General features: G+C 38.0%; 1 protein-coding gene across 11 annotated transcripts in view; it reads left to right on the top strand.

Moving 5' to 3' along the window:
• Positions 1-25786, top strand: part of DISP1 (dispatched RND transporter family member 1) — a 73031-nt gene extending 47245 nt beyond the window's left edge. For all 11 annotated transcript variants that reach the window (XM_087964339.1, XM_087964343.1, XM_087964331.1 and 8 more), the window contains 6 exons: positions 12924-12953; positions 14535-14658; positions 15770-15897; positions 16629-16726; positions 17445-17542; positions 22171-25786. In XM_087964339.1, the coding sequence (XP_087820465.1) occupies positions 12924-12953; positions 14535-14658; positions 15770-15897; positions 16629-16726; positions 17445-17542; positions 22171-25776 (4084 nt within the window). In that variant the 3' untranslated portion in view covers positions 25777-25786. The remainder of the gene's footprint in view (positions 1-12923; positions 12954-14534; positions 14659-15769; positions 15898-16628; positions 16727-17444; positions 17543-22170) is intronic.
• Positions 25787-26972: the final 1186 nt, after the last annotated feature.

The following is a 26972-nucleotide window of genomic DNA, read 5'->3' on the forward strand; positions in this document are numbered from 1 at the left end:
GCAACTGTCAATCAGTTTTTGAACTCTTGATAGGATAGCAGAGAAATGTAAATAAAGTATCTGTGTTTTTAACTGATTGCTTTATTGGATTAAGCTCCTTCAATTTTTTTTTATTTCTTTTGCTTGAAGAAAAGGTAAAAAAAAAATCAAATCTTTCTAATAATTCTGTAATCCATTTATTTTAGCTTAGTCCTTCCAATTTTTTATTCTGATTAAATTATTTTCCACAACTAAAAGAAAAATTGGCATTTTCTTTAGATGTAAGTTCAATCTATTCATTTAATTTATTTCTAATAAAAACATTGGATAGAATTAGAGAATTTTCCCCTTTTCTGGAAGAAAAGAAGATGTCTAAACAAGCTAAAGATATTTTAATAACTAGGTGTGTCAGCAATGACTCAAACCTATTACTATGTTTTTAAAAAACCTTACTTTTGGATACTGCCTTCTGATGAAGTGCGTTTTTTATGCTTGGCAATAATCTTTATTGTCGGAACAGGTCATGTTTAGAGAGAAACAATAACAAAAACAGGAAAAGAAGAGAGGAAAATATATAATTTTATGAGCAATATTACACAAACCTCACTTTCCAAATGACCAAGGTGGAATTTTAAAACTATATTTAAACAAAGAAGAATACTATTTACTGTGATTTAATGACTTAGACCAAAAGAATAACACACGTATAATTAGCACTGTAAACTGGTTTATAAATAAAATTCTAACGGACAGTGGATATTAGTTACATTTTACATACTTATTATTTGTAGTGCATTGAATTTCTTCTTAAATGGACCATATGTAGCCCAGAGCTTGAGACTCATTTTAAATGTCATGTCTTAAATCTTTATATGCCAAAGGAGAAGAGAGTCACAGAGCAGACCTGTTTGAATAACTGGGATTCCTTTTGGTTCTTGCCTTGACAAGTTAGAGCTGGAAGCCACAATGTGTTCTTGATAAGAAGCCAGGGGTCCTGATTTAGACATCAACAAAGCAAACTTTTGAAATCTAATAGTTTGTTTAATAACCCTGTCTAGAGAGTTATTAGGTGGACAACCTTGGACTGATTGATCAGCAATGCACCACTGTGCCCTTGCTTATGCTAAACTAGAAATCTAGATCTGGTTTAGCTGAGGTCAGATGTGGGTTGCTAAGGAATGTTTGGTTGATCTTAGGTATGTAGCTGTTTGTAATCTTAAATATTTTACTGCATAATGATAACGTTTAGCATATTTTCATCAACAGTTATCTTCATTTTTTAAAATAATCATTTTAAACTGTGCCATAAAACATTCAGTTCACCTTTAGCTATCAAAGTTGTCATTTCGTTCATTTATACGTAGAATAAACGGCACTAATTTTTTTAATGTGCCTATGGAGATTTGGACGAGTTTGATAATATCTACCATCTGGTTTTGCTGAATTGTTCCAAAATCCTCTTGAATAGATGTTGCATATGAAATATTTATAAGTACAATAGAGAAGTTGGACTCTTCTCAAATTGTGATTCATGATGATACTAAGATTTTTATTGCCTCTTAATATTTGAGAACATTTTGTTTAGCCTATCCACCAAACTATATCATCCCATAAATAACCTGGAAAGAGGGCAAAAGGAACAATGTATGTAAAAGCTTGCTCAATAACAGCAAAAAGCTTGGAACAAATTAGATTTGGATGAAAACAGTTGGACAAAAAAGGCAATGAGATTCTTCTTCTCAACTCTGTTCCCCCTCCTTTCCCCCATCTCCAGCTATTTCTGTCATCTCTCAGTGGACACCATCATTTAATCTAACAAATATAAATTTATGACTGATAAATGAGGCTTCTCTGCTCCCATTATGGTAGTATGCTGGCTGAGTATGTACACTGAAAAACAGCCCTTGTGAGAATGTTGCAAGATCAGAGTGATTAAAATGATTCACCATTTGGGTCCAAAATTCATGAAATAGTGTTGCTTTCATACTCTTGTTGGTGGATAGCATGGTTTAGTAGAGAACCAGGTTGTGAAAATCTAACTTAGCTACTGCTAACCAATAGCAGTACCGTATTTCACAAAAATTATAATGTTTAGCAGTGCATAATATGAGCCTGATTAGATCCTCATGCATAATATTGAAAAGCTGTTTGGACTTCCCTTACATATTGTGCCTCTTTAACTTAAAGTGAAGAGTGATTCCAGGGGGGAAATGTCTGAGAATGACTTTGGGATGCACAGGACTCTTCTATTCCATGCATAACTTTCAGTCTCCTTGAGATTTCATAGTGTTTTCTTTCTGCTCTTGAGAATCCTCCAATGGCAATTCCATGCAGGTAAAAATTTCACAAACATTTCATGTTTTATACCTTCTTTGTAGCCCTTCACTTCTGTGTGTTTCTCCTGGGCTACCATAGCCTTCCTTGCCAGTGACTCCTCATATAGGATTGCCACTTGATTTTTCAGGGTAACCACCTTGAATATTTACCAAGTTCAGTATGCAAGCTATGCCTCAAGGATGTGAGTGGTGAGTTGATAAATCCTGTACTTATTGAAGAGATCTTCTACGAAATTTAAGTAACACCGTTTAAAACCAATTTTAAGCATTCCCTTATGGCAGTTTGGGGCAAAAGGATAACATTTATTGCCAGTGTAAGAGCCTTATGGCTTATAATTTTGCTCAGGCTTGGTTGATTGAATCCAAATGCCACTTTCTATTTGTAAACATTTCAAGATATGATGTAATAATTGTCAGTTGTCTTAGTGTTGTCAGCTCCTAGGCACATCTTGTTTTTGATTTGTATTGGTTTTTATACTATTTGTGAGTCACAGTCACATGGAGTTGGGCAATAACATGCATGCATAAGCAAGAAAAAAAATCAAACTAGCAGTTTTTCATCTGATTTGTGGCGTGCCTTAAAAATCGCCTGGAAGAATTAAGATTGCAGTAGATTGTGAAATCAGGAGTTCCAAATTAAGACAGTGGGAGTATGGGTGAAGCAAGAATCCCCACAGATGAAGAAATGGCCAATTCTCCAAGCTTTATGCAACTCTGAAGTCATAAAACAAAAACTGCGCATAGATAAGCTGGAATAAAATTGTTTTGGCTGTCCAAAGAAGATATGGCAACATAGTGCTGATGCCATTTTGGCATAAAAATTCATGTTGATGGTCCATATGTGATAACAAACAAAATGGAAACTGCACTTTTCCCTTCCCACATCTTTTGGATAGGAGTAGGGGTCAAACAAGAGAATTGCAACTTAGAGATAGCCCAATGTTTCATTCTGTCTCAGCTGATGACCTCAACCTTCTATCACTTTAACTATGGACCTTCCAGCACTGCTGCCCTCCTGAAGGGCCCTTTATGCCTAACAATAAGGACTCACTCCATATACCCTGATGAAGACCTACCTAGCTTCCTCAAACTGGCTAGCAAATCAGATCCGTAGAATTTCCGGATTTATAGACTTCAACTTCTATAAAACTTTCCTGAAAATACTTTTTATTAAATCTTCTAAAAGATTAAAAACCAATACAAACTAATATAAAATAAGGAAGAAAAAAGAAAAAAAGCAAAGAGAAAGCAAAAAGTAGAAAAAAGGAAAAAGATTTAAGAAAAAGAAAAAGATACGAAGTGGCTTATGATATTGTTCACAGCAGCTATATTATATATTTTAACAGCTCTCTAAAGTTAAATCATGATACTCTTCTTTGTAGTCTGTCTAGTTATCAAAGCTATAAATCATGTTCATTTTTTCATTTATGCACAAAAAGTCCATAATATGTTTCAGTCATTAATAGATATAGTGTCTTGTCTCTATTCAAAAAAGTCAGCTTATCTCAGCAAGATCTATCACTTTCACCAACCATTCTTCCATAGTGGGTTGTATTGACTCTTTCCATCTCTGTGCATATAGTAATCTCACCACATTAATCATATAATGCAATAATCTAAAATTCTTGCTTTTCCATTATTCAGTTATACTTATAAAGCAGGCGCTCAAAGATCGTTGCAATAAACATGTTTTTTTCCTCCTCAGCATTGCATTCCTTACTTAATCAAAACTCCATAACATTGTAATACTCAAATTGAGCCTATGATTTCAACTATGTATACAGAAACCATATAACAACAATAACAATAACATTTATTGTCATTGTACATATATACAACGAAATTGATTTTTTGCTTCTGCTGGTGCTATTCATAATAAAAGTACAATACAAAATCAATAATATAGAAAGTGGTCATTATACAAGTAATTAGAGAGAAACCAGTCACATGTTTCCATATATGCATGGAGTGATTGTAGTTGTATTTAGGAGTCTGACAGCCCATGGATAAAAGCTGCTTTTAAACCTGTTTGTCCAGTTGACTATGCTTCTGTGTCTTCTGCCCAATGGTAAAAGTGAGAAAAGACACTGACCGGGATGTGAATCGTCTCTAAGTATCTTCCTTAATCATCTGAAGCAATGAGACCTGGCGATGTCATACAGTGGTGTTAGGGGACAACCAATGGTTTCTTGTGCTGAATTAATCACTCTCTGTAGTGCCTTCCTGTCCACAGCTGTTGAACCAGCATATCATACCGTTATATAGTATGTAAGGATACTTTCTATCGTAGACCACCAGAAAGAAGTTATCAGCTGTTGTTCCACCTGATTTTTCCGCAGGACTCTAAGGAAATGAAGTCTCTGTTGAGCCTTCCTAACCATCAGGGATGTGTTGTTTTTCCAGGTGAGGTGTTGACCAATAAGCACTCCCAAGATTTTAAAAGAGGAAACCCTCTTCACACAGCCCCCCTTGATGTAGGGTGGGGCAGGTTCTTCTCTGTGCTTCCAGAAATCCAGCACCATCTCTTTTGTCTTGCTAGTGTTTAAGTTGTTTTTTAAACACCATGTGGATACCTTCTGTACTTCTTCCCTGTATGATGATTCGTCCCCTCCAGTTATAAGACTCAGCACCGTTGTAGCATCTGTGAACTCTATTATGATGTTGGATGGATCAGAAGATATGCAGTGATATGTATACAGCGAGTTCAAGTAGGGGCTGAGCACATCCCTGAGGGGAGCCTGTGCTGAGTTTCAGGGTGGAGGATGTAAAGAGCCCAACCCTTACTATTTGTGGATGATCCGTCAGAAAGTCTTTAACCAGTCACAAGTGAGGGGAGGGAAATTCAGGTCAGTCAGCTTTTCAATGAGAATGCCCGGTAAGATGGTATTAAAGGCCAAACTATAGTCTATAAAAAGCCTTCTGACGTAATTCCCAGGTTTCTCAAGGTGTCTTAATGCAGTATGTAGAGCAGTGGCGATGGCATCCTCTGTTGACCTGTTGCTTTTATAAGTGAACTGATGTTGATTGAAATTCGATGGAAAACAGGACTTGAGGTATTGTAAGACCAGTCTCCCAAAGAACTTCATCGCTATAGACATCAAGCAATGGGTCTATAATCATTCAGTGTCATGGCCCTGTCGGAATCTGATTCCGAGGGGGAGGTTGATTAGCTGACAGGGAGTGGCTCCGTTGGCTGTGGAAGAAACTCGGGAAGAGCAAAGTCTGGCTGGACAGAGCAGGGGAGAGGTAGAGCAAGGCAGAGGGAATTTGGAGGAAGACCCAGGCACACCCTGTCTTCATCCTAGGGCACACAGGGAGGAACAGAGGAGCAACGTGAGTTGTATGGCTTACAGGGGAGGAAAGGGCCCTGATTCCCTTCATTAGCTGCAGCTGGGAACACAGGTTTAAGTTGCACAAGCCAACTGTTCAGAGCAAATCGTGTATTATCTTGTTTTGTCAAGTCTTATCTGGATTCCTGGCATCTTCCCAATTCTGTGTGTTTTGTTGGCCTTTGAAGTCTGCAATTCCTTATCCTGCCCTGTCCACTTAATTGCAGCAGCGTGGTTTGTGTGGATTTTTATTTACAGTTTATATGTACTTCGTTTTCAGACTGAATTTCCTCCACTTAAAGACTGTTCTTGGGAGAGTTTTTTTCTTCAGTCAAAGGTAACTGGACATTGGGGGCAAAGTTGGAGGTATTAAAGGGACTTTTCTTACTTATGTGACTGTGTTGCCTTTGTGCCATGCCCCGGATCATTACATTCAGGCTGTTTATAGCTGCTTTCTTCGGAACTGGGATGATTGTGGCTGCTTTCAAGCATGATGGAACTCTAGCCAATTGTAGGGAGATGTTAAAGATCCTTGTCAGGACCTCTCAATGAAAGTTTTACCACTATCTCCAGCATCCCATCTGGGCCTGCAACTTTGTTGGGATTTATGGCTTTCAGCATAGCTCTCACTTGATGTTCTTGCAAGGGGAGTGTCTGGAGATTGGAGGCCTTTGGGCTAGAGCCTCAGAGACAGGTCTATTAACCTCAAAGTAGGCGAAGAAGCTATTCAGCTCCTCCGCCAGCATGACATCAACATTGGCTGTTTTCATTGTATTGCCCTTGTAATTGGTTAGAAGTTGTAGCCCTTGCCACACCTGTCTTGAGTTATCATCTGTCAAATGCTTCTCTCAAATATTCAAACTTACTGAGTATAATTCTTCTCTCCTGTTCGCTTGTCACAGTCCCTGCCATATCTATGCACACAACATGGAAAATCTTCAGAAAAATAAGTTGTAAGCACAAATCTAATCAGAAACTTTGGTTTTTCAATTTATTGCTTGGGTGAGAGCCTTGTTATACGCTGTGAAAGATTCTTCTCCCCCCTCATACTCATGCTGCCTGTGGTCAGGATGATGTCACCTGTGAGAAGACTTCAGTTTAAACAAAGTTATCTTTGTAACTTGAGAATTGACAGGTATGTTTTAACTCCCAGACAATCAATTTCCATGGGTGGGTTTCTTTTTTTCTTTTTTTCCAGAAATAAAATTTCTGAAAGAGTTCAAGAGCAAGAAGTATTGTCAGACAAACAATATAAGTGTACTGTGGGCAGAGAGACCCATAAATAGAAATAGTGTTAATAATATTATCTAATGATCTTTTCATAACTAGTCATTGAAAGGTAAGATAGCTCTATCTTCTGAAAGATTTCTAATAAACTCTGGTACAAAATCCAAGCACTCGACAAATGCTTTCAATTTCAGCAAGGTTTCATCCATTTATTATTAATCCCTTATGTCAGAGGTTAATGGTCCTAATATTTCAAGGCTGCCAGAGGAAAACAATTTTATACTTTGTATAGAGAAATTTAATAATAGCACCTCTAAGGTTAAGTCCAGTAATAGGAATGAAAACAAATCGTTTAATCATCTGTCTATAAACACTTGTATAAGGAATGCAGGCTTTAAGCAAGAGACCATATGGGGAAGAACTGATAAAACCTTGGATAAGAATGGAAGCAATACCAGCTGGCCCAAGATACAGATTCCAAAAGAGTCGGACTACAGTTTTGAGAATCTAAACAGCTCTGAACTTGTGGTTAGCTTAATTTAACATGCCATGTTTTATTTAAGTAGTGACTGATCTAGGACAACAGAAGAATGTGAGAAAAATGGTTTTTGAGAGGGTATGAGAGGAGGTGCTAAGTGGGGAAACCACAAGAGGTTTTATTCTGTTGTTCTGTTTGTGTGATACCTGGCTTAGTATAATCCGTGAAAACTATATGTATCAAATTGTAATGAATACGAATGTGTATGCACTTTCATTGCAGAATAAATTATATGGACCAAAACTTTTGATCTGACATTTGCACAATCAAAATATGGTGAAAAGTTTGTACTAATGGAAGGACCTTCTTGGATACGTTTTGGATTTTTTTTATGAGGACAGTTATGATGCAATAATTAGATGAGGCCTTTGTTTTTGAAATACTTCTATGGAAGGAGATTGAAAATAATATCCAGAGTGTTTATGTCATGGCCCCGTCGGAGCTAGGATCTGAAGCGGATGATGAATGGGAGCCTGGGCCCACGGAGAGAGATGGTGCAGTCCCTATGGCCAAGGCAGTCCTGGGTCCCTCGGGCCTTGGAAGAATAGGAAGGGAGGAAGAGAGAGTGCAGGCTGACCAAGGAAGTGGAAATGGAAAGGGCAGGCAGTGGAGCAGAGGAGTGGCAGAGTTCCAGAGACGAGCACAATGCCTCCCCTGCTTGAGCACGGAGAATGGAGAGGAGGCAGAGTCAGTGCAGGGAGAACCGACTATTCGGGTGGAGGGCGCCCCGCCCTCCTCACGGGGTTCATCTGGAGAGTAGAATTTAAGGAGACGCCATGAGGAGGGGCTTTTGCCAGGAACAAGTGTTTTATTTTCTGGATTACACTCCCCTGGCTTTCAGGTCTCCTTTTGCCTTGCTTCAAGGGCTGCTTTGCCTGCTTTGAGGACTGTTCTTGCCTTGTCCTAATCTTGAAGACTTTACCTTTGGAACTGCTTTTGGATTGGACAACCCCTTGTTTTATGGCTTGCTGTTTGTCTTGCCTAGCCCTGAAGACTGCCTTCAAGACTGCCTTTGTCTTATGCCTGGATTTTTGCCTTGTGGACTTGCTGGGTAATCTAGGGGCTGTTGTTTGGGGGACTGAGGGCGGAGCCTTACTGGTTGGCGGAGGACCATTTGTTTAACTATTTGCAAGACTAATAGAGAACGCTCTGGAGGCCTGCCTAACCACGACCACCTGGGTCATAACAGTTTATATCTTTTCATTGATATTTTTTTGTAATTCATTATTAATTCATCACCCATGCTATTACATCCTCTTTTATCCTAGAGCAGATTTTAATTGCTGTTTTTAGTGGCAAAGGTCACTTGCCCGCTAGTGGCTGGAGTGATGAAAAAAGTGGGCAGGGCCATGCCTTATGCCTAGGTTGACTTTGTTGGTTGTTTTTTGTTTTAAGGGAGGAAGGAAGCTTGCTTTTCTTAGAACAAACAGTAGTCTGTGTTTTTTAAATGAAACAATACCTTGTCAAACTTGGCTGATCTCCAAAGAACTAAATATCAGACCTCCCAAGTATTTGGGTTAGTACTTAGTACTTGGAAGACCATCAAAAAAAATCTGAGGACTGTAAATTAAACTATAAGATCCATAAAACATCCCAGAAGGCAATAGCAAACCACTTCCAAATTATTGCCAAAACATTCCCATAAAGTTAGGGATGGCACTATATTTCATATAATTTGCATTGTAATACTGATTTCAATAATTACAGAGTAGAGGTTTGGCAGCACAGTTGAATGAGGATCAGTAGCCACAAAATGGATGGGGGATAAGGGTTCTAGTCAGTTCCCCCTTATGTTCACATGGCTTTCTTTGGAGTATTTTTGGAGCCTCATTGCATATAACTTTCCAACCCCAAACAGCTTTCCAGGTGATTTGTGTAAGAACATCTCCTGTATGGCAGAAAATGCTGGCGTTTGAAGGCCAGTATTCAAATACAAAACCTGATCTCCCATTAAAAAAGTTCACCAATATCCAGGTTAATAAGGCTAAATCTTTACCATTTCCTTATACAAATAATTATGCTGGTAGGCTTCTCCTCTATAATAAAGATTAGGTTGGCAATTTGCACTTCATCTTTCTCCATTGTATGTATGGGATCTCATAGAACAAACATGAATTTATTTAGAAAGAAAATGTGGTTAATAAATTGAAGTAGCATTTTAAAAGCAAAACTAGCAGTGAACTTTGATTTCTTTCCATAGCAATGTATTTGAGGGAGAGAGAGAATGACCGAGTTCAGAATATAAATGGCAGAATTCAGAGAATATAAATGCTGGAGTTTGTTTTTTGCTCTGAAAACAATCTTAATGCAAACTTTAGCATACAACAAAAATAACCTTTCTAAGGAATGGTTTGGGGAAAAGGGATATTTTTTTATGTCACCTGTTAAGATACAAAATTTGGGTGTGCATAAGTTTAATTGGGGTATGCTTATTGTTTAAACTTCCTGGGTGCATGTCAGCCTTTGACTGTGGTCCAAAATAGCCTTACGGTTCCAGGCCATCTTTGTTCTAAGTTCTGCTTTAGTCCTTTTAAATAAATTTTATCCTGCGCAAAAGAATGATAGAATCCTTCATATTTGAAATATTAAAGGACATACCAGCTGTCAGACTGTTTCATTTCCAAATGCACGCTTCAAAAAAAAAAAAAAAGAAAAGACCTGCATTGAAATGAGTCCCAGCATTGTAATTAGTTCATTGCAGCTGATTATGACAATTTTATTATGCTGTGGTTTAGAACAACAAAAAATAATTATGCTCTAGGACCATGCTTCCCAAACTAGGGTTAAGTTACCCAAAATAGTATTAAAATAGTTTTTCTTTGGGTAACAACACACATAGGAATTACCTATGGACAGCAGGGACTTTTAAATTCACTCAAAGGGTTTTATCTACATTGGGTGAGAAGAACTTCTGATAAGCAGTTTTGGGTAATGAAAAAGTTTGGGAAGCATTGCTTTAGAATGCATAGCAAAATAGAGCTTTCCCTTTCAATTAACAGGGATGAGTTGCTGTTTTGATCTCTAGAGCGTTTCAAGGGAAATGCTGTCCTCTCCACATGAAGGAATAGCAATTCTTCATAGTTTGTCCTGATGTCATCCAAAAAATGCAGACCAGGAAATGGTATGGGACTAAGGCAAAACAAATCCAGGAAAGCACCTAACTGAAATGAATCCATGAATCCACTGAACTTTGCTATAAATGTAATGAGAAGTACAGTGTAATAAGTTGTAATAAGTGACTTCAAATACTCTAGTTCAAGGTAATCGTCATCTCATAGTACACTCAAGGTGCTAAGCTGAATTTAAAGGAAACTGTGGAGGGAAAATATATTTGTGTACATCATGTTAAATGTGATATGCAAAAATAAGAAAAGTGGCCATGTCCATGTTGATTATTTTCAATTATCTTTAGTTGAAGCAAACCAACTTCAGATTATAGTTTTTCAAGCATTATTGTTTTAACAAATGATGTGAAATGTTTGCTCTATTTTATATTTTGAATGCAATATGAAATCAGAAGGAAAATGTTTGATCTCTTTAACACTTCAAAAGGAGGTAAATCAATACTGCAACAAATAATAGTTTACCACTTTGTTCCAACTAGTACAATGAACTAATTATAATATTTCTAAATTAGAAATAAAGAATACTTACATGATTTTTTCTTTTTTTGGTATACAAAGTTAAAATATAGGATAAGAAAAAAAGGGGGAAAATACAATACAAAAGCAGAAACAAAAAAAAGTGCATAAAACAAAATTTCAAGCATATGCACAAATGTCTTCCCTGGTTGAACACTGATAAATATAGTTTCAGTGACAAGAATTGTCCCGTCACCTCCAAAACAGGTCCACAATCTATAAATTTCTACATCTATATTTGCAAAATTGCTATATAACATTAAAGTATCACAATTGTAGAAATCTATTATCAATCAACCAATTCGACCTGCCATCTATTTACTAAAAAAAACAAAAAAAATATAACAGGGAATTCCAACCACAAAGCTAAACTTCAAAGCCCTTTGTTAATAAATCTGTTGTTACATTTTAACTCATGGAAATCCACAATCAGCTTCTATTCTCTCATAAACTCACTACAACCATTGTTTCTGATCCATTCAGGATCAAATACCATAGATTGGTTCTTGATCGTAAAAATAAATCCCAGTTTATCATTGTTGCTTTTCTTTAAAATTGGGAGTGGAATGATTCCACACAACTGTTTCTCACTCTCCAAAAAAGGTCTTCATTGAAAATACCTCCATAGTACTTGTTCAATAAATCTTCCCACAAATTAGGACCTAATATATCATGACAGCCATCCTCTAATTGCATATGATGTCTCCATTCCACAAACTCCATCAAGCTTTTCTGAGAAAGTCAAGTTCATTAATGCCTCTTTCAGCCTCCTTTAACAAATACCAGTTTTCAAACAAAGCTCCTTTTCTTTTAAATCTATTAACAGCAAATTACCTTTCAGTTCATCCAATTGCATAGCTGATTTAGCTACTGTTTCTTGAAGTGTTCTTTTAAGGATGATTTATGATTATTACAAATTCATCAAACATTTTGATCTATGATCAAAGAATTCCAGTTTGTCATTTAAAACTTGTAGGTTGGCAAACATTTTTTTTTTTAAAGTTTCTACCAAGAAGGCTTATTTAAGTTAAAACTCTGAGTCCCATCTTTCCTTTACATCTCTTTTTTGGGGCATTATATATATGATATTCAAAGTCCTTGATTTATTGTTGCTTTGCTCCAGAGATGGTATTCAGCAGGTTCTGACCAGTTCTAGAGAACCGGTAGTGGAAATTTTGAGTACTTTGGAGAACCAGCAAATACCATCTCTGACTGGAGATTTTACAGTATCCTTCCCCTGCCACGCCCACAGAACCGGTAGTAAAAAAAATTTGAATCCCACCACTGCTTTGCTCTCATAATCAAATTTTCAAAGCAAAGTGTAAGCAATTTCCTTTTGAGGAGAAAGAATACTCCATAACAATGGAGGCACAAAGAAGCTGAGATTAAAAAACCCCACAATGTGCATGGAGAAAAATAAAATAAAATGAAGCAACAGAGTTCTTTTAGAAAAACTAGTAAAATACAAATTCCTTAAAGTAAAAATTAGCATAGATATGATTGAATCACTTTCACTACAAAGAAAAAGAGCCTTCACGCCCACTGCAGGAAAAGAGGAAGTATTTTGAAGCACCGAAATAAAACAGTAAAAGTTTATGACTGTAGGCAAGCAAAAGGATATAAGGTAAGTTACCATCCAGCCAGGCTAGTAATCATAAGGCATAGTTAAGAGTTGGATAGATGTGCTTCACAGAACAACTGATTCTTCCCTCAGAAAAAAAGGAAAAATGTGAGTGCTCTGGCTGGAGATGATGGAAGTTATACCAAACATTTGAAAATTGGGAAATGCTGATCTAAATAAGTAAGCAGGAAAAGTAAATTTGAGTGTTGGCAGAACTTCTCCCTCTAAAATAAGTTTGTGTTTAATTTTCAGGCCAGCCAGAGCAGTAACGTTGCCAAAAAGGTAAGAGCCCATTTCCAGTTAATGTATTTCTTTTGATTTTTTTTCATGCACTTATCAGCATTAAAAATTATTGGTGATGTCATCTGAATGGAAGGGATAAAGAAAGTTTCATTTTATCTAGAACAGGTGGCCCCAGTGAATGAGCTCTATGCTTTCTTTGTGCTGCCAGGCCTCTGGAAATCCACAGGCAGCTGGAATACCCGTCTTCTGCCAGGCAGCTGGTGTGCATTGGAGCCAATTCCCATGTTAAGGTTCATGTATGAAACCTCAGAAGCATCCCCTTCCTACTTGAGTTGACAATCCCCTTCCTACTTGACTTGAAATGCTCCCCCCACCCACACACACACACAAAGTCCTCCAACAATTGGGAAACATATTTTGATCAGCAGCTCAAATTTTCTTGGATTCTGTTCAGATATAAATAGATATCTTTTTTATATATATAAAATAGAGCTTAATAATCTGGCCTGGACCTTCAGGCTCCCCCCCCCCTTTAAAGTTATCCAAAATCATCCAGATTGGGGTGGTTTATAATTATTTGGGGGGGGGGGGGAAGGGAAGTAATGCCCCATCATCCTTCTCTTGATTTAATATTCCAAAAGAAACGGGAAATAGGCCTCCAGGTCAATGGATCATAAAGTCCTAGAATGATCCAAGATGGGATCTTCAGGGGCTCTTCTTTTCTTCCAAAACAAGAAATGATTTTTATACTCACTTTTCTGGGGAAAAACCTAACTGGATGCAAATCCTTTTTACCTCTCTAATTTCCAGTAGATGCTTAACAAACTTTTGAGATACCAAACACATTATCAATTAAGATACCGATAATCTTCGGTTTGCTGGTCTTCTTCAATTTGTTGATTGAAAGCTGGACATAACACAACCAATGCAGAAGGGTGACATGCAGTTTTATTTTAGAATGGATCCGTAGTGTTTCTTTTCACTGAACCCTTTGTGCACCTTAATTTATAACTTTTGCAGAAACGATGAATTCTTGCTTTAATGTTGCATGGATGAATTTGGAAACATTCTGACCAGACCAAATATATGGACTAGTGGTAAAAATGGGAGAAAAAATCAGTTATCTAATAGAGTGCTTGCATTTGAAATGGCATGGCTTTTCTGAATCAGGTGCCAAATGATTCAAGTTAATTATATAGCAGTGTACCATTAGTATCCTGCAAACCAAACAAATAGTGAATAGATTGCAGTAGAAAAGATCTTTTTTTTTTGCAGAAAAAATCTTTTTTTTTTTGCATTATACCTGAAGGACAAATCTGTATCAACTGTTTTAAGCATTCTTGCATGAAGAAATGCTGAAGAAAGAAGAAATGGGTGGCAGATCTGTTTTTTTTATTGATTGGAAAGTAATATTGGAAATACTGCACTCCACAAAGTTGGGTCCTTTCCAGTTTGAAGACTAGCGCAATTCAGTCCTCTTTAAACAAAAAATGATGTTGATATTTTTAAAACAATCTTGGTCATTAAAAGAAAGAATATAAATTAACCCCCTGTGTCCTGATTTCTTTTTCTCTGCTAGTACCTTTCTCCTATTCACATTTGTTTTCCATTTTGTTCTAGCTATGCAGCTCTGATAGCAGACTGGCCTGTGGTGGTTTTAGGCATGTGTACTGTGTTAATTGTGGTGTGTGCATTGGTTGGAATTCTAGTCCCAGATCTTCCAGACTTCTCTGATCCTTTATTGGTGAGTAAACTTTACTATCTTCTGCTGTCAAAGCATTGTGTTGGCACATCCTCTAATCCCCACCCCTCCGAAATAATGATAAACAGAGAGCTGTGGTAAATTATGGGCGAACATATTGTATTGCTTTTAAATGCAGATGTGTCCAAATCCAGACCCCCACATCTGAATATTTATAAAGTACTTGAGGCCAGATGTCTTCTGCTATATGGGTGTAGCTGCTGAATTTTTTCTTAAAGAAAAGAAGAATCCTTTTCCAGCAATACCTCTAAGAGTGATTTCAGTTTATAGTAGAAATACCGTACATCAGTACAATACAGTACAGCAACACCAGATAGATTAAATAGTAACTCAATAAATAAAAGATTGCTTTAGATAATCGTTGTTCTATTCAGGCATTATGTGAATGGTGAACAGTTCTGCCTACAATATGTCTGATTTACCTTTTCACCCAAACATTAATGGATGCTATCACAAGAGTTTATCAAGGAGGGTTTTGTTTTTTTAATTCAGCAGAAGCTTTCCTGTAGCTGGAACCCATCTGAAGTAAGGTCTTGGCCCATAGAGTAGGCTTCATGCATATTCTCTATGCGTGACGGCTCCTCCCACAGATCAGAGGGCGGTGATGGTGATATTGGTCAGAAATCTTCTATACATTGTGTTGGGTGACTCAGTAAACTAGAAACAAGTTGCTTATTATTTGCAAGCCATGTTATTTGGAAGATCTAGTTAGCCATATATTTTCCACTTTCTTTCCAAGAAGACAGTTTGTCATATTTATCTGAAAGCAGTTAATACATAGTATAAATTGCTGTTCTGATATTACTACCTTAATGTTTTTTTTTTAATCTGTGTTCAATTATGTCTCCTCTCTTCATTTGGTGCCACTGGCTCAAGAATTGGCATGAATAATAAAATGGGGATGCTGGCTAAGTCAAGCCGCTAGGAAGGCTAGGTTTCAATTTGTGTCTCGCTGTCATCAGAATATGAACCAATTTAAGTGTTACCTGTAGAAAAAAAAATTTCAATAAAATTCTTCCATTTTAATTTCTGACCACCTGTTCAGTGAAATAATGGCAAGCATTATTATTTTTTTATAAATATTCTGCTGCAGGGTTTTGAACCAAGAGGAACTGCTATTGGGCAGAGACTGGTCACTTGGAATAACATGCTGAAAAATACAGGCTACAAAGCGACTTTAGCAAACTACCCATTTAAATATGCAGATGAGCAAGCTAAGAGGTAAAGGCTTTCAAGCAAATTATCAGCTATTGGTGCTAGGTGCCACTTATTGAAACAGTTAGTCCTCTAAGTGTTTGAAGAACAAATGTTTAATAACTATTTTTCCTGCCGGCCCCCAAAATAAACATAATTTGCATTTTACATCTGGCTCTTTTATTTGTAAGTTAATAATAGGATGTTGCAGAAGAGATGCTTTGGAACATGCAGAATCATGTTTCTGATTACTTAAAGCAACTATCTGATCCTGAAAACAGGCAAGGTTACATAGAAGGGGATTCTGTGTTAATATTCAAATCTGAAGCTTTGCAAAACCCTAGTAAACAATTACTGTAGTCACAGACTTTGTGACTTTTTGTCTGTGATGGGGTGATTATGTGTTATCATAAAGTGTGGTTGTCATTAGCATGGCCAATAATCCTTCCTGTACACTGTTTTTGCCATTTTGTAATGTTTCTGTATTTCTCATATGATTGTCAACTTTTTCTTTGAAATTTTATAATAGTTGAATGACTACTCATTCCATTTTATAGTAAGTTTGAATGCAATATGCATTAGTGTTTTATCTTTTGATTTAGGATAACTTTCTCCAGTGTGACAGCTTTCCAGAACTCCTCAGTCTGCGTTTTGTTTGGTTACTTTTCTCTGATTTAGCACTTTTTAAATCTGTGTATCGTTGGAATAAAAATGACTTCTTGAAATTTATCATCTCTTTTTTAAAAATTTCTCGATAGTCATCGAGATGGCAGATGGTCTGATGATCACTATGAAAGAGAGAAGAGGGAGGCTGACTGGAATTTCCAGAAGGACAGCTTTTTCTGTGACATTCCAAGTGAGTTGATTAATATTTGAGCTGTAAAATAAAATTGGCTTTATGTTTGCAAGCATGACGAATTTGACTGAATAAATCTCTTTATTTGCAATTTTTATTTCCTAGGAATTGGTCTTTTCTGTCTGAGAAAAAGAATGCTGGGCCTTCATGGACTAAGCTAAATGCATTACAGTATTAAGATTGTAATAATACCATTTGTGTAGTGGCAACCATCTGCTGAGGACACTTTAATTTGGATCCCTGCACCAAGCAGTGGATTGGGCTAAATGGCCTCTGCCATTCCTAAGATCTTTTGCCTTTCCTTTTTTATCATAAGTGGGACAAAAATGACATATTTCCACTTTCTTTTATAACATTTGGAAGAAACAATGTTGCTCATGGTTGTTAGAAATAAACAGACTTGTTCTCTTTTTCTAAAAAATAACCCTAATAAAAATGATACATTTAAATTTAGCTGCTATTGCATTTATACGCATTCGTTCTCTTGTCAAAATATAGAGAATGTTTTAGAAAAAATACGTTTAGCTGGGGAGAGGGGAATCATGCTTCCTCTCCATTTTAGCTTTATATAATCCTGCAAGCTACACTAGGGTAAAAAATGGTTACTACTCGGAGGTCCTGTAGCCCACTCTTCTATCTGCCCTGTTATATTGAGTTCCGTTAATGCCAGAGTTCTGTGATATCTCTGATCTTCACAATATATTAACCATAATTTCAGGTGATCGTTACTCCCGAGTGGTATTTGCATCAGCAAGTGGAGATGACTTGTGGAATTTACCAGCCATAAAATCAATGTGCAATGTGGAAAATATGCGGGTAGGTAAAAGTATTAACAATGTAGTGGAATGTACATTTTAAATGTTGATCTCTTGTCTTCATCATTACTCAGCTGCTGACATGCTGTAGAGTAAGCTGTTGGCAAGCATGTAATTGCTACTGCCTGTATTTCTTTGCAGACCCCTTTCAGTCCCAACAATGCCATCTGTTTCTTTTGGGATAGATTCTTCAGAGTTTGTGGCAATGCTGGAAAAAGAATTTGCAGGAAAAATAATTAGTTCAGATTTTCAAAGCACTCTTTTCCACCTCGTCATCTTTTCTCCAAAACACAGCCAGAAAGCACTTCCTTTGCCTTTTAAAATAGTTCATGTGCATAATTTGGCATGATTCTCTTGCTTATTGGCTACATCTAAATGGTTGGTAATAAGAACTCAAACATATGTATATACATATGCATAAACAAGCATGCATCTATACTCTGAGAAAGGAAAATTTTCTTTGCACCCAGAGATGAAAAAAAACAGTCTGGTCTTGATTGATTGGTTCTGAGCAGGAGAAAATGTTTTCCATCATCCAAATAGTTGCAGCTTTTTAAAAATTCCTTGAAGAAAGCAGAATGTAAAAAGCAACAGGCTGCTCCAGGGACGTCATGAGTTCTTCTGCCATGTGGTAGATGTTAACTTTGCCCATAGCTGAGACTGAGGTCTGGTTTTAACTAATGACCTTAACTGATGCAGGATCTGTGAAAGGCCAGCATTCATGTGTATGTATTTGGAATGATATCTGAGTCTGACACTCCATGGAGCACAGGGAATAGTATGCTTCCACAAGGGCCCCTGTTTGCTAATTCTCAGCAAGCAATTTAGAATATAGGTACGTTGGCGGAATTTGTGGGGAAGAGAAAAAAAGATGATTATGGTATTATGTCAACAGTGCAAGAAAATAAGCCAATTAAGATGTTGGAGGATAATTAATGTTTAGTTTCATGGTTCTAGATGAAGGAATCACTGGGTAAGAGAGATAATTTTTATTTAGCCCAGATTTTGCACAACCATCCATGAGTTCACAGATTGGTTGCTATGTTCAGTCAATTCATGATTACATGAATTGATTACAGTGTAAGTTAATTAAAATGTTATTAGCTCCTTCTTAACTTTCTACTTTTGAAATAAGATATTTCATATTACATTTTATATTATATTAATATAAATTATACTGTAGACAATTACTTTGGAAATATTTAAAAATATTGGTTGTTATTGTGGTTTTAATAAAGTTTCCAGAAAGGTCTCAACTGAATTACATGGAATGTTTTTATGCCAGGTGACAGCTGTTAAGATGATTTATCTCTATGTAAAGTAGCAGTATTGCCCACATATGAAGATACATGACTTCCTTTTAGAAAAACGTATGGTTCTAAAAGGCTCACTTCATCTTGTTTATTATCTTTTCTATAGTGTTTAAATCATATTGAAGTGTTATGGTCTCTTTGACTGGATGTTATGTTTAGAAATCTGCTGTGCTAAATTGCAAACTTCTGCGTTTTTTAACTGTTGCCATTTGTATAATAATGAGAAATGTACGTCTTCATTAATATCTTTGATCTTCTTGGCTGGAGTCTATATCTCCTTCCAATCCATACTTTTAATGTGCAGAGGTTTGAGGTTTTTTGTAGTGAAGTCACTGCTGTCTGTTCCAGTCAAAACAAGTTGAATTGCTGTAATGGTTTGACTGGTTTCAACTTTAAGTCTACTTTAAGGGTTTTGTTCTTTACTCTATTTAAGGGAATTTTTAATTATGCATTCACAACGTGACCATAAAAGAGAGGAAAAAAGCTAAATTGTCAAGCAATTTATTAACTAATAAATATTTAAGTACAAATTGACTTGGGCATGCTGTATCAATTCCATCCATCTGGTTTTCTTGTTCTGAGGCTTGTGATCTGCAACTGCTTCACAGATGGCGCCCACATAGGCTTAATGGTAGTGTCATTATGGCATGGCTGATGAGGAATTGAATATTACCTACTATTTAAAACACCCTACCCAGTTTGAAATATTTTTTCAGGTTAGGGATAACAGAGATAGTCCAAAGGGCGACAGAATAAGTGGTAGACAGAAGTCTTCTAGAAAAGACAGGGCATTATGAATCTTCTCTTCTGATTCACTTACAAGAAAATATTGAGAGGGGTTTGGGAGACATGGGTGCATGATTCACATATGAGAGGAATATGTGCTCTAGATTTACAGTACCCTCAAACTCTCTGCAGTACACAAGTTTTCTTTGCTAAGCAAATCCATGTGGTATGAATAAGAAATCTGAAAAACATTTCCAAATAATATAAGTGCTGTGTTTTCTTTACAAGTTCCCAGACAAGTGGAAAACATCCTGCTGATGCTTCAAGCCCAGCTTGTGCAAATATCTTTTGATCAAGCAATAAAATAGACCCTTGCCATCTTTTCTAAAGGCTGTTTTTAGAAGGCGTTTGATAAGTTCCAGGCTAAGTCTGATCTTCCAAGTATGAGCAGCTAATCCATCTTCACCTTCAGTGAAGGTGACTTTAGCAGCAAAGATGGATGTGCTGAAGAATAGCAGATAGAGCATCATCTCAGCCTAAATTTAAATAATTGAAGCACATAATCTTCTCTTCCTCTGTTGTCTAGGTGACCGTACAGGGCTTACATGCTGTGTACTCCTTATAAATATGAGCTCTGTTATGAAAAATAAGAATATTTATTCCAGTACTTTGTTTTTTCTGCTAAGCTCGATTGATATTTTTATCTGGAAACAATGAACATTAACTTAACCTTTTCTTCTTGGAATGCGAGATGATTTCTTATTTTAAATTTGTTTAACAATAAATAATAAGGCCATACTAAATATGTTATAATATCCAGGCAGTGTTAGTCAAAATCCTGTTTATATATGCACATGCTGTAAGAGTTGCAATTGAGAAGCGAGTTTTGCAGTGAACTTATTGAAATACACTTGGCTTAGAAATGCTTAAGCAGATGTATAATTTGGTCAGTATCAATAAAACTGCTAGCAGTTTTGGGAAGTGCACAGACTATATCAATATTGGCTTTTTGTTATGCATTCCAGTCAAGAAGGGAAATTTGGTTAATCAACACCATGAAAGAACTATTAGACAATATATTCATGTCAGCCTAATTCTTCTAAATGATTTATGTGGGAAGATTTATATATAGGAATATTCTTCTTATGTCTATTCAAATTGTTTCTCTCATTTTTGTGCGCATTTCAGTGCTCATGAGTTGGCCACAGAAATGTCCTATGATGTCTATCTTAGTAAAGGACAAGTGGGGAATGGTGCATAGTCTACTTCTTGCCATGTTTGAAGATTGCAGTTTTGTCGAAGAGTCCCATTTCATCAAGTTGACCTGGGTACAAATACTGATTCTATTGACCCTTGAAACAAATGGAGAGATACTTAACTAAGCAGATGAACCTCTGTAGAGTTTTTCCCTGCAAGATTGAGAATAGAAAACGGCACGAATGTCCATTTCAAAGGCAGAGAGGTTTCTGCATATTAACTATAATTTGGGCAAATTTGTCAGAATTGTCTCTGGAGTTTGACAGCTACAAATTTTACAAATTTTACTTTGAGCCCAGCCTCCAGGCATCCTGAAAGCATTATAAGCCTGTTCTTGATTTTGTGCAATAGAAACTATCATCAGTTTTGTCTGCTATGTTCATATCAATCTGATTTTTCTTCTTAAGATAAAATCAAGCTGTTTTGGAGAGTTGGTTCAACCTATAAATGAAGTTTGCTCTTAGATAAGCATAATTCGTCAATGTACTTCTTCATTATACCTGAAGGACAAATCTGTATCAACTGATCTAAACATCTTGTCTCAGGGGGTTAACTGAAAAATGTCCATCCTAAAATCCAAGGATTTTGGCATGGAGCATGTGCAGCATGGAGCATTTGCAGCCAGAGACAGAGGACTTATTCTGCTTAGTAGAGGTTGGCTGAAAACACCTCTTGCTGCACATGCTCCACGCTAAAATCCTGCTTGGATTTCAGGACAGACTTTTTTCAGCCAGCAACCAGAGGGAATCTTCTTGGCAAGCAGCAGCTTGCAGCCTTCCCTGATAGCTTCCCCATTGACTTTCTGGAGAAGCAGTAGGGAAAATTGCAAAAAAAAAACAACAATCACACGATTGCAGGCCCCATCAAGGATCTCTCCCAGTGTCCAGAGATTGTAGGAGTGAACAGACTTAATCCAAGCAAGAACAGGTGGCAGAGGAGTTTAGATTCAGTGACTTCCACTCTTCCACACTGGATGGGGTTTCACTCCCTCAGATAAAACAGGTATGCAGCTCTTCCTTGAGGATGGAGGAGCCATGGCCAAGAGGGTCTTTGCACAACTTTATCTTGGTTACCAATTGCACCCATTCCTGGATTGTGATACCCTGCTGATAATTGCTCATACCTTAATTATTTCTCATTTGGAATGTTGCAACATACTCTACATGGGGCTGCCTTAAAGACCATTCAGAAACTACAGTTGGTCTAGGGAATACTTAGTCTAGGGAACAAGCAGCAACAACACAGGTGGTTACAAGCACATGATGGTAACACCACTACTAGTCATTTAACATTGGTATTCGGTTATAACTCTGCTTTTTTTTTCTTCCCACAGATACGATCCCATGCTCAGTTTGGGGATCTCTGCCAGAGGACCACTGCTGCTTCATGCTGTCCCAGCTGGACAGTAGGCAATTACATTGCCATTTTAAATAACAGATCCTCATGTCAAAAAATAGTGGAGAGAGATGTTTCTCATACTCTGAAGCTGCTCCGCACATGTGCCAAATATTATTATAATGGGACCTTGGGGCCAGATTGCTGGGATACGGCAGCCAGAAGGAAAGACCAGCTCAAGTGTACAAATGTGCCACGCAAATGTACCAAGTACAATGCTGTTTACCAGATACTTCACTATATAGTGGACAAAGATTTCCTAAGCCCAAAGACCTTGGACCACGGCTTACCAGCTTTAAAATATAGCATGCTTTTTCTACCTACTGAAAAGGGAGACAGTATGATGAATATCTATTTGGATAATTTTGAGAACTGGAACTCGTCTGATGGAATCACCATCATCACAGGGATTGAGTTTGGAATAAAGCACAGCTTATTCCAGGACTATCTATTAATGGATACTGTGTATCCTGCTATAGCCATAGTGATTGTTCTGTTAGTTATGTGCTTCTATACCAAGTCTTTGTTTATCACCCTGATGACCATGTTTGCAATCATTAGCTCCTTAATTGTTTCTTACTTTCTCTATCGGGTTGTATTTAATTTTGAGTTTTTCCCCTTTATGAACCTTACTGCACTGATTATTCTTGTGGGTATTGGAGCTGATGATGCTTTTGTCTTGTGTGATGTGTGGAGCTACACAAAATTTGACAAGTCGCATGCTGCCACTTCGGAAACCATGAGCATCACTTTGCAACATGCGGCTCTTTCCATGTTTGTCACTAGTTTTACTACTGCTGCTGCCTTCTATGCTAATTATGTCAGCAATATTACAGCAATCAGGTGTTTTGGTGTTTACGCTGGCACTGCCATTTTAGTGAACTATATCCTAATGGTGACTTGGTTGCCCGCAGTTGTGGTCTTACACGAACGGTACCTCCTCAATATTTTTAGTTGCTTTGTAAAGCCACAGGCAAGAGTTTACAATAACAAAAGCTGCTGGACAGTGCTGGGCCAAGTGGTCCGTAAAGTATTTTTTGCAATCTCAGAAGCATCTAGGATATTTTTTGAGAAAGTGTTGCCATGCATTGTGATAAAATTCCGCTATATTTGGTTGGTCTGGTTCCTAGCCTTAACAGTTGGGGGAGCATATATTGTGTGTATAAATCCGAAAATGAAGCTCCCCTCTTTGGAACTAGCTGAGTTTCAAGTGTTCCGGTCTTCCCATCCTTTTGAGCGCTACGATGCTGAATTCAAGAAGCTTTTCATGTTTGAGCGGGTCCATCATGGAGAGGAGCTTCACATGCCCATCACTATCATCTGGGGGGTCTCTCCTGAGGATAACGGGGATCCCTTAAATCCTAAAAGCAAAGGCAAGCTGAAGCTAGACAGCACTTTCAATATTGGAAGCCCAGATTCACAGCTCTGGATTTTAAAGTTTTGCCAGAAACTGAGGAATCAGACATTTTATTACCAAACAGAAGAGCAAGACTTCACGAGCTGCTTTATTGAGACATTTAAGCAGTGGATGGAAAATCAGGACTGTGATGAGCCAGCTCTTTATCCCTGCTGTAGCCACTGGAGTTTCCCATACAAGCAGGAGGTCTTTGAGTTGTGCATCAAGAGGGCCATCATGGAACTTGAAAGAAGCACAGGCTACCATTTAGATAGCAAAACTCCTGGCCCTCGCTTTGATATAAATGATACCATCAGAGCAGTGGTACTAGAGTTCCAAAGCACCTACCTTTTCACTTTGGCATATGAGAAGATGCATACGTTCTATCAAGAGGTAGACACCTGGATTTCAGAGGAGCTCGTTTCTGCTCCAGAAGGTTTAAGCGGTGGCTGGTTTGTGAGTAATCTAGAGTTTTATGATCTCCAAGATAGTCTCTCTGATGGTACTTTAATTGCCATGGGTCTTTCTGTCACTGTTGCATTCAGTGTGATGCTGCTTACCACATGGAATGTAATAATAAGTCTCTATGCAATAGTCTCAATAGCCGGAACTATTTTTGTCACAGTTGGATCCCTGGTTCTGCTGGGTTGGGAGCTAAACGTCTTGGAGTCTGTTACCATTTCTGTGGCAGTTGGCCTATCTGTGGACTTTGCTGTCCATTATGGCGTTGCTTATCGTTTGGCTCCAGATCCCGATCGAGAAGGGAAAGTCATATTTTCTCTAAGCCGCATGGGCTCAGCAATTGCTATGGCTGCATTGACTACATTTGTGGCTGGAGCAATGATGATGCCTTCTACGGTTTTAGCCTATACACAGCTTGGCACCTTTATGATGCTCATAATGTGCATTAGTTGGGCATTTGCAACCTTCTTTTTCCAGTGTATGTGCCGCTGTCTGGGACCCCAAGGAACGTTTGGCCAGATTCCTCTGCCCAAAAGACTACGGTGTGGTGCTTTCTCCCAGGCGTTGTCAGGAGGCCAAGGAGATGGAGAACAAAATAAAAAACAGTCTGTCAATAAATACCAGTTTGATTCAAGACCTCATAAAGCAGATGTAGAAGAAGAGCATGAGCACTATGAGTTACAGCCATTAGCAGGTCGCACCAGCAGCAGCGATACTGCAGTGGAGAAGAGAACCTGTGAAGAAATGCACATGTGCCCTGAGCTCTTCAATGGCAGGCTGTCAAACCCACAGACTCATCATCACTCAACGTACAACACAGAACTGAATGTAAACATTAACCGTGAATCAGGTCCAGCAATGTCATCTTTGGGTGAGCAGGATCCCACTTGCCATTTGTTGAATCAAAAGGAACAATGTCATTGTTTAGAACCACAGCAGCATACAGACATGAAATGCTCCCATTTGCATCAACGTAGAAATGAAACATTATGCTATTGCTGCTCTCATTTATCTGGGAACGTACAAGTCCAGAAATCCGTAGTTCCCATCAGTGCCTTGCTTCATTCTTCTGATGGTTATGTGAATACTGTCCAGCATGTTCTCCACTGTAGTTGTCTACAGGGCAGGTTCCAAAGACCCTTGCTTCAAAATTCTCTTCCCCCAAATGTTTTTCTCCACCCAGTGCCTCATTTTCAGTCCCACATCCCTCCAGACACTGAAGAGAGCTCAGCAATTCTTCCAAATGAAATAGGTTCCTCCTCCTCCTCTCTCTGCAAAAGTTCTGGATTGCTTACAAAACCTCTCTCCGAAACAGAACAAAGATTGTCTAACAATCAAACAGGGCTGTGTAGTAACTACAGATCCAAAGGAGACAAAACTATAACCGAAGTGAATGGGAACGAAAACAAAACTTCTGCGTCTAAGCCAAACAAGCAAACTCAGATGGAGGAGATCCAGGATTTGCCCCAAACTGCTCCAGGGATAGAAGCAAAGAATCTAAATGAAAACATTACAGTAGGGGCTGGCCCTGAGTCTTGCTCTGAAAATTTAGAGTATTGTAGCCAAACCATTACAAGAAAGTGCAATTCTGTTGAATGTCATGTGCCAAACACTGAAGCCCACGTGCCTACTCTATTAGCACATCCTGAACTTTCCAGTGAAAACTTGCTAATAAAAACACTTTAATAAATCTTAACTTTGAATTTGTTTTGTTCCTGTTTAAAAATATTAAAACATTATTCCAAAATTTGAAGTAGATTAGATTTGTCCTTTTGGAAAGTCAGCTCATGTTTAATGCAGATTATGTAAATACCCAAAGCATGTGAGCACGAGATAGCCTTTCAAATATCCTTTTCTGAAATTTCTGGCAACAGAAGATGAAAATGATACTAGGTTCATCAGCATGGTCCTCTGATTGTTCATGCCCACAAGGGAGGCAAAAGGCAGGAAATACCTGGGAGGAAATACCAGGGCACTTCATGAGGGGAATGAGAAAGGGGAAGCAATGTTATTGGCAATTTGCTCAACAGTGTAAGGCAAAAATCTGTCACCAAGTGGATAAAAATGTCTTTTATGTGGCATATGATTTAGATCAGTGGTTCCCAAACTTTTTCGGTCCACTGCCCCCTTGGTGCTACAAACTCATCCTCGGTGCCCCCCACCCAGGGGTGGGATTCAAATTTCTGTGGGTGTGGCCTAATTTGAGGGTGTGGTTTGCTGGTCACATGACTGGGTGGGCATGGCTTGCTGGTCATGTGACTGGGCATGGACAGGTGACTGGCAAACCAAATACAAGTGGTCCTCACTTAATGACCAGTTGTTTAGCAAGTGTTCTAATTTATGACTGGCCTCCCCAGAGCTACTTGACCAGTTTTTGGAGTTTTGACAGCTTTAGATCAGGCGTCTAAATCCCACCCCTGCCTGTGTGTGTGAGAGAGAGGGAGAGAGAGAGGTTGGATCAGATCTCTCTGTCTCTCCCACCAACGCCAGAAATCCACCATCAGTCAAAATTCATATTAGTGGTCTCCGGGATTTAAAATGATGAGTTTGGTGGTCCCTGAGGTCCAAAAGTTTGGCGACTCCTGATCCAAAGGGATGAGCCTGAGAGAGGGAAAGAGAGAGAAAAGAAAGAGAAAGAGAGGAAGAAAATAAAGAGAAAAGGGAAAGAAAGAAAAAGGGACAAAGAAAGGGGGGGATGGAAGGAAGGGACAGAAAGAAAAAGAAATAAAGAAGGAGGGAGGGAGGAGAAAGATAATGAGATATCTATTCTAGTCCAATTACCTGCTCCAGCAGGGTTAGAAGGGAGTTTGTGTGTGTGTGTGTGTTCTTGTAATTTACCAGTACATTTTGGTTTTGCCTTCTTCAGAATTGGCACTGTAATA

Source organism: Notechis scutatus, chromosome 1 (genome assembly GCF_049901735.1).
Source record: "Notechis scutatus isolate UNSWTSFEM ecotype Mainland chromosome 1, rNotScu1.2, whole genome shotgun sequence".
NCBI lineage: Eukaryota > Metazoa > Chordata > Lepidosauria > Squamata > Elapidae > Notechis > Notechis scutatus.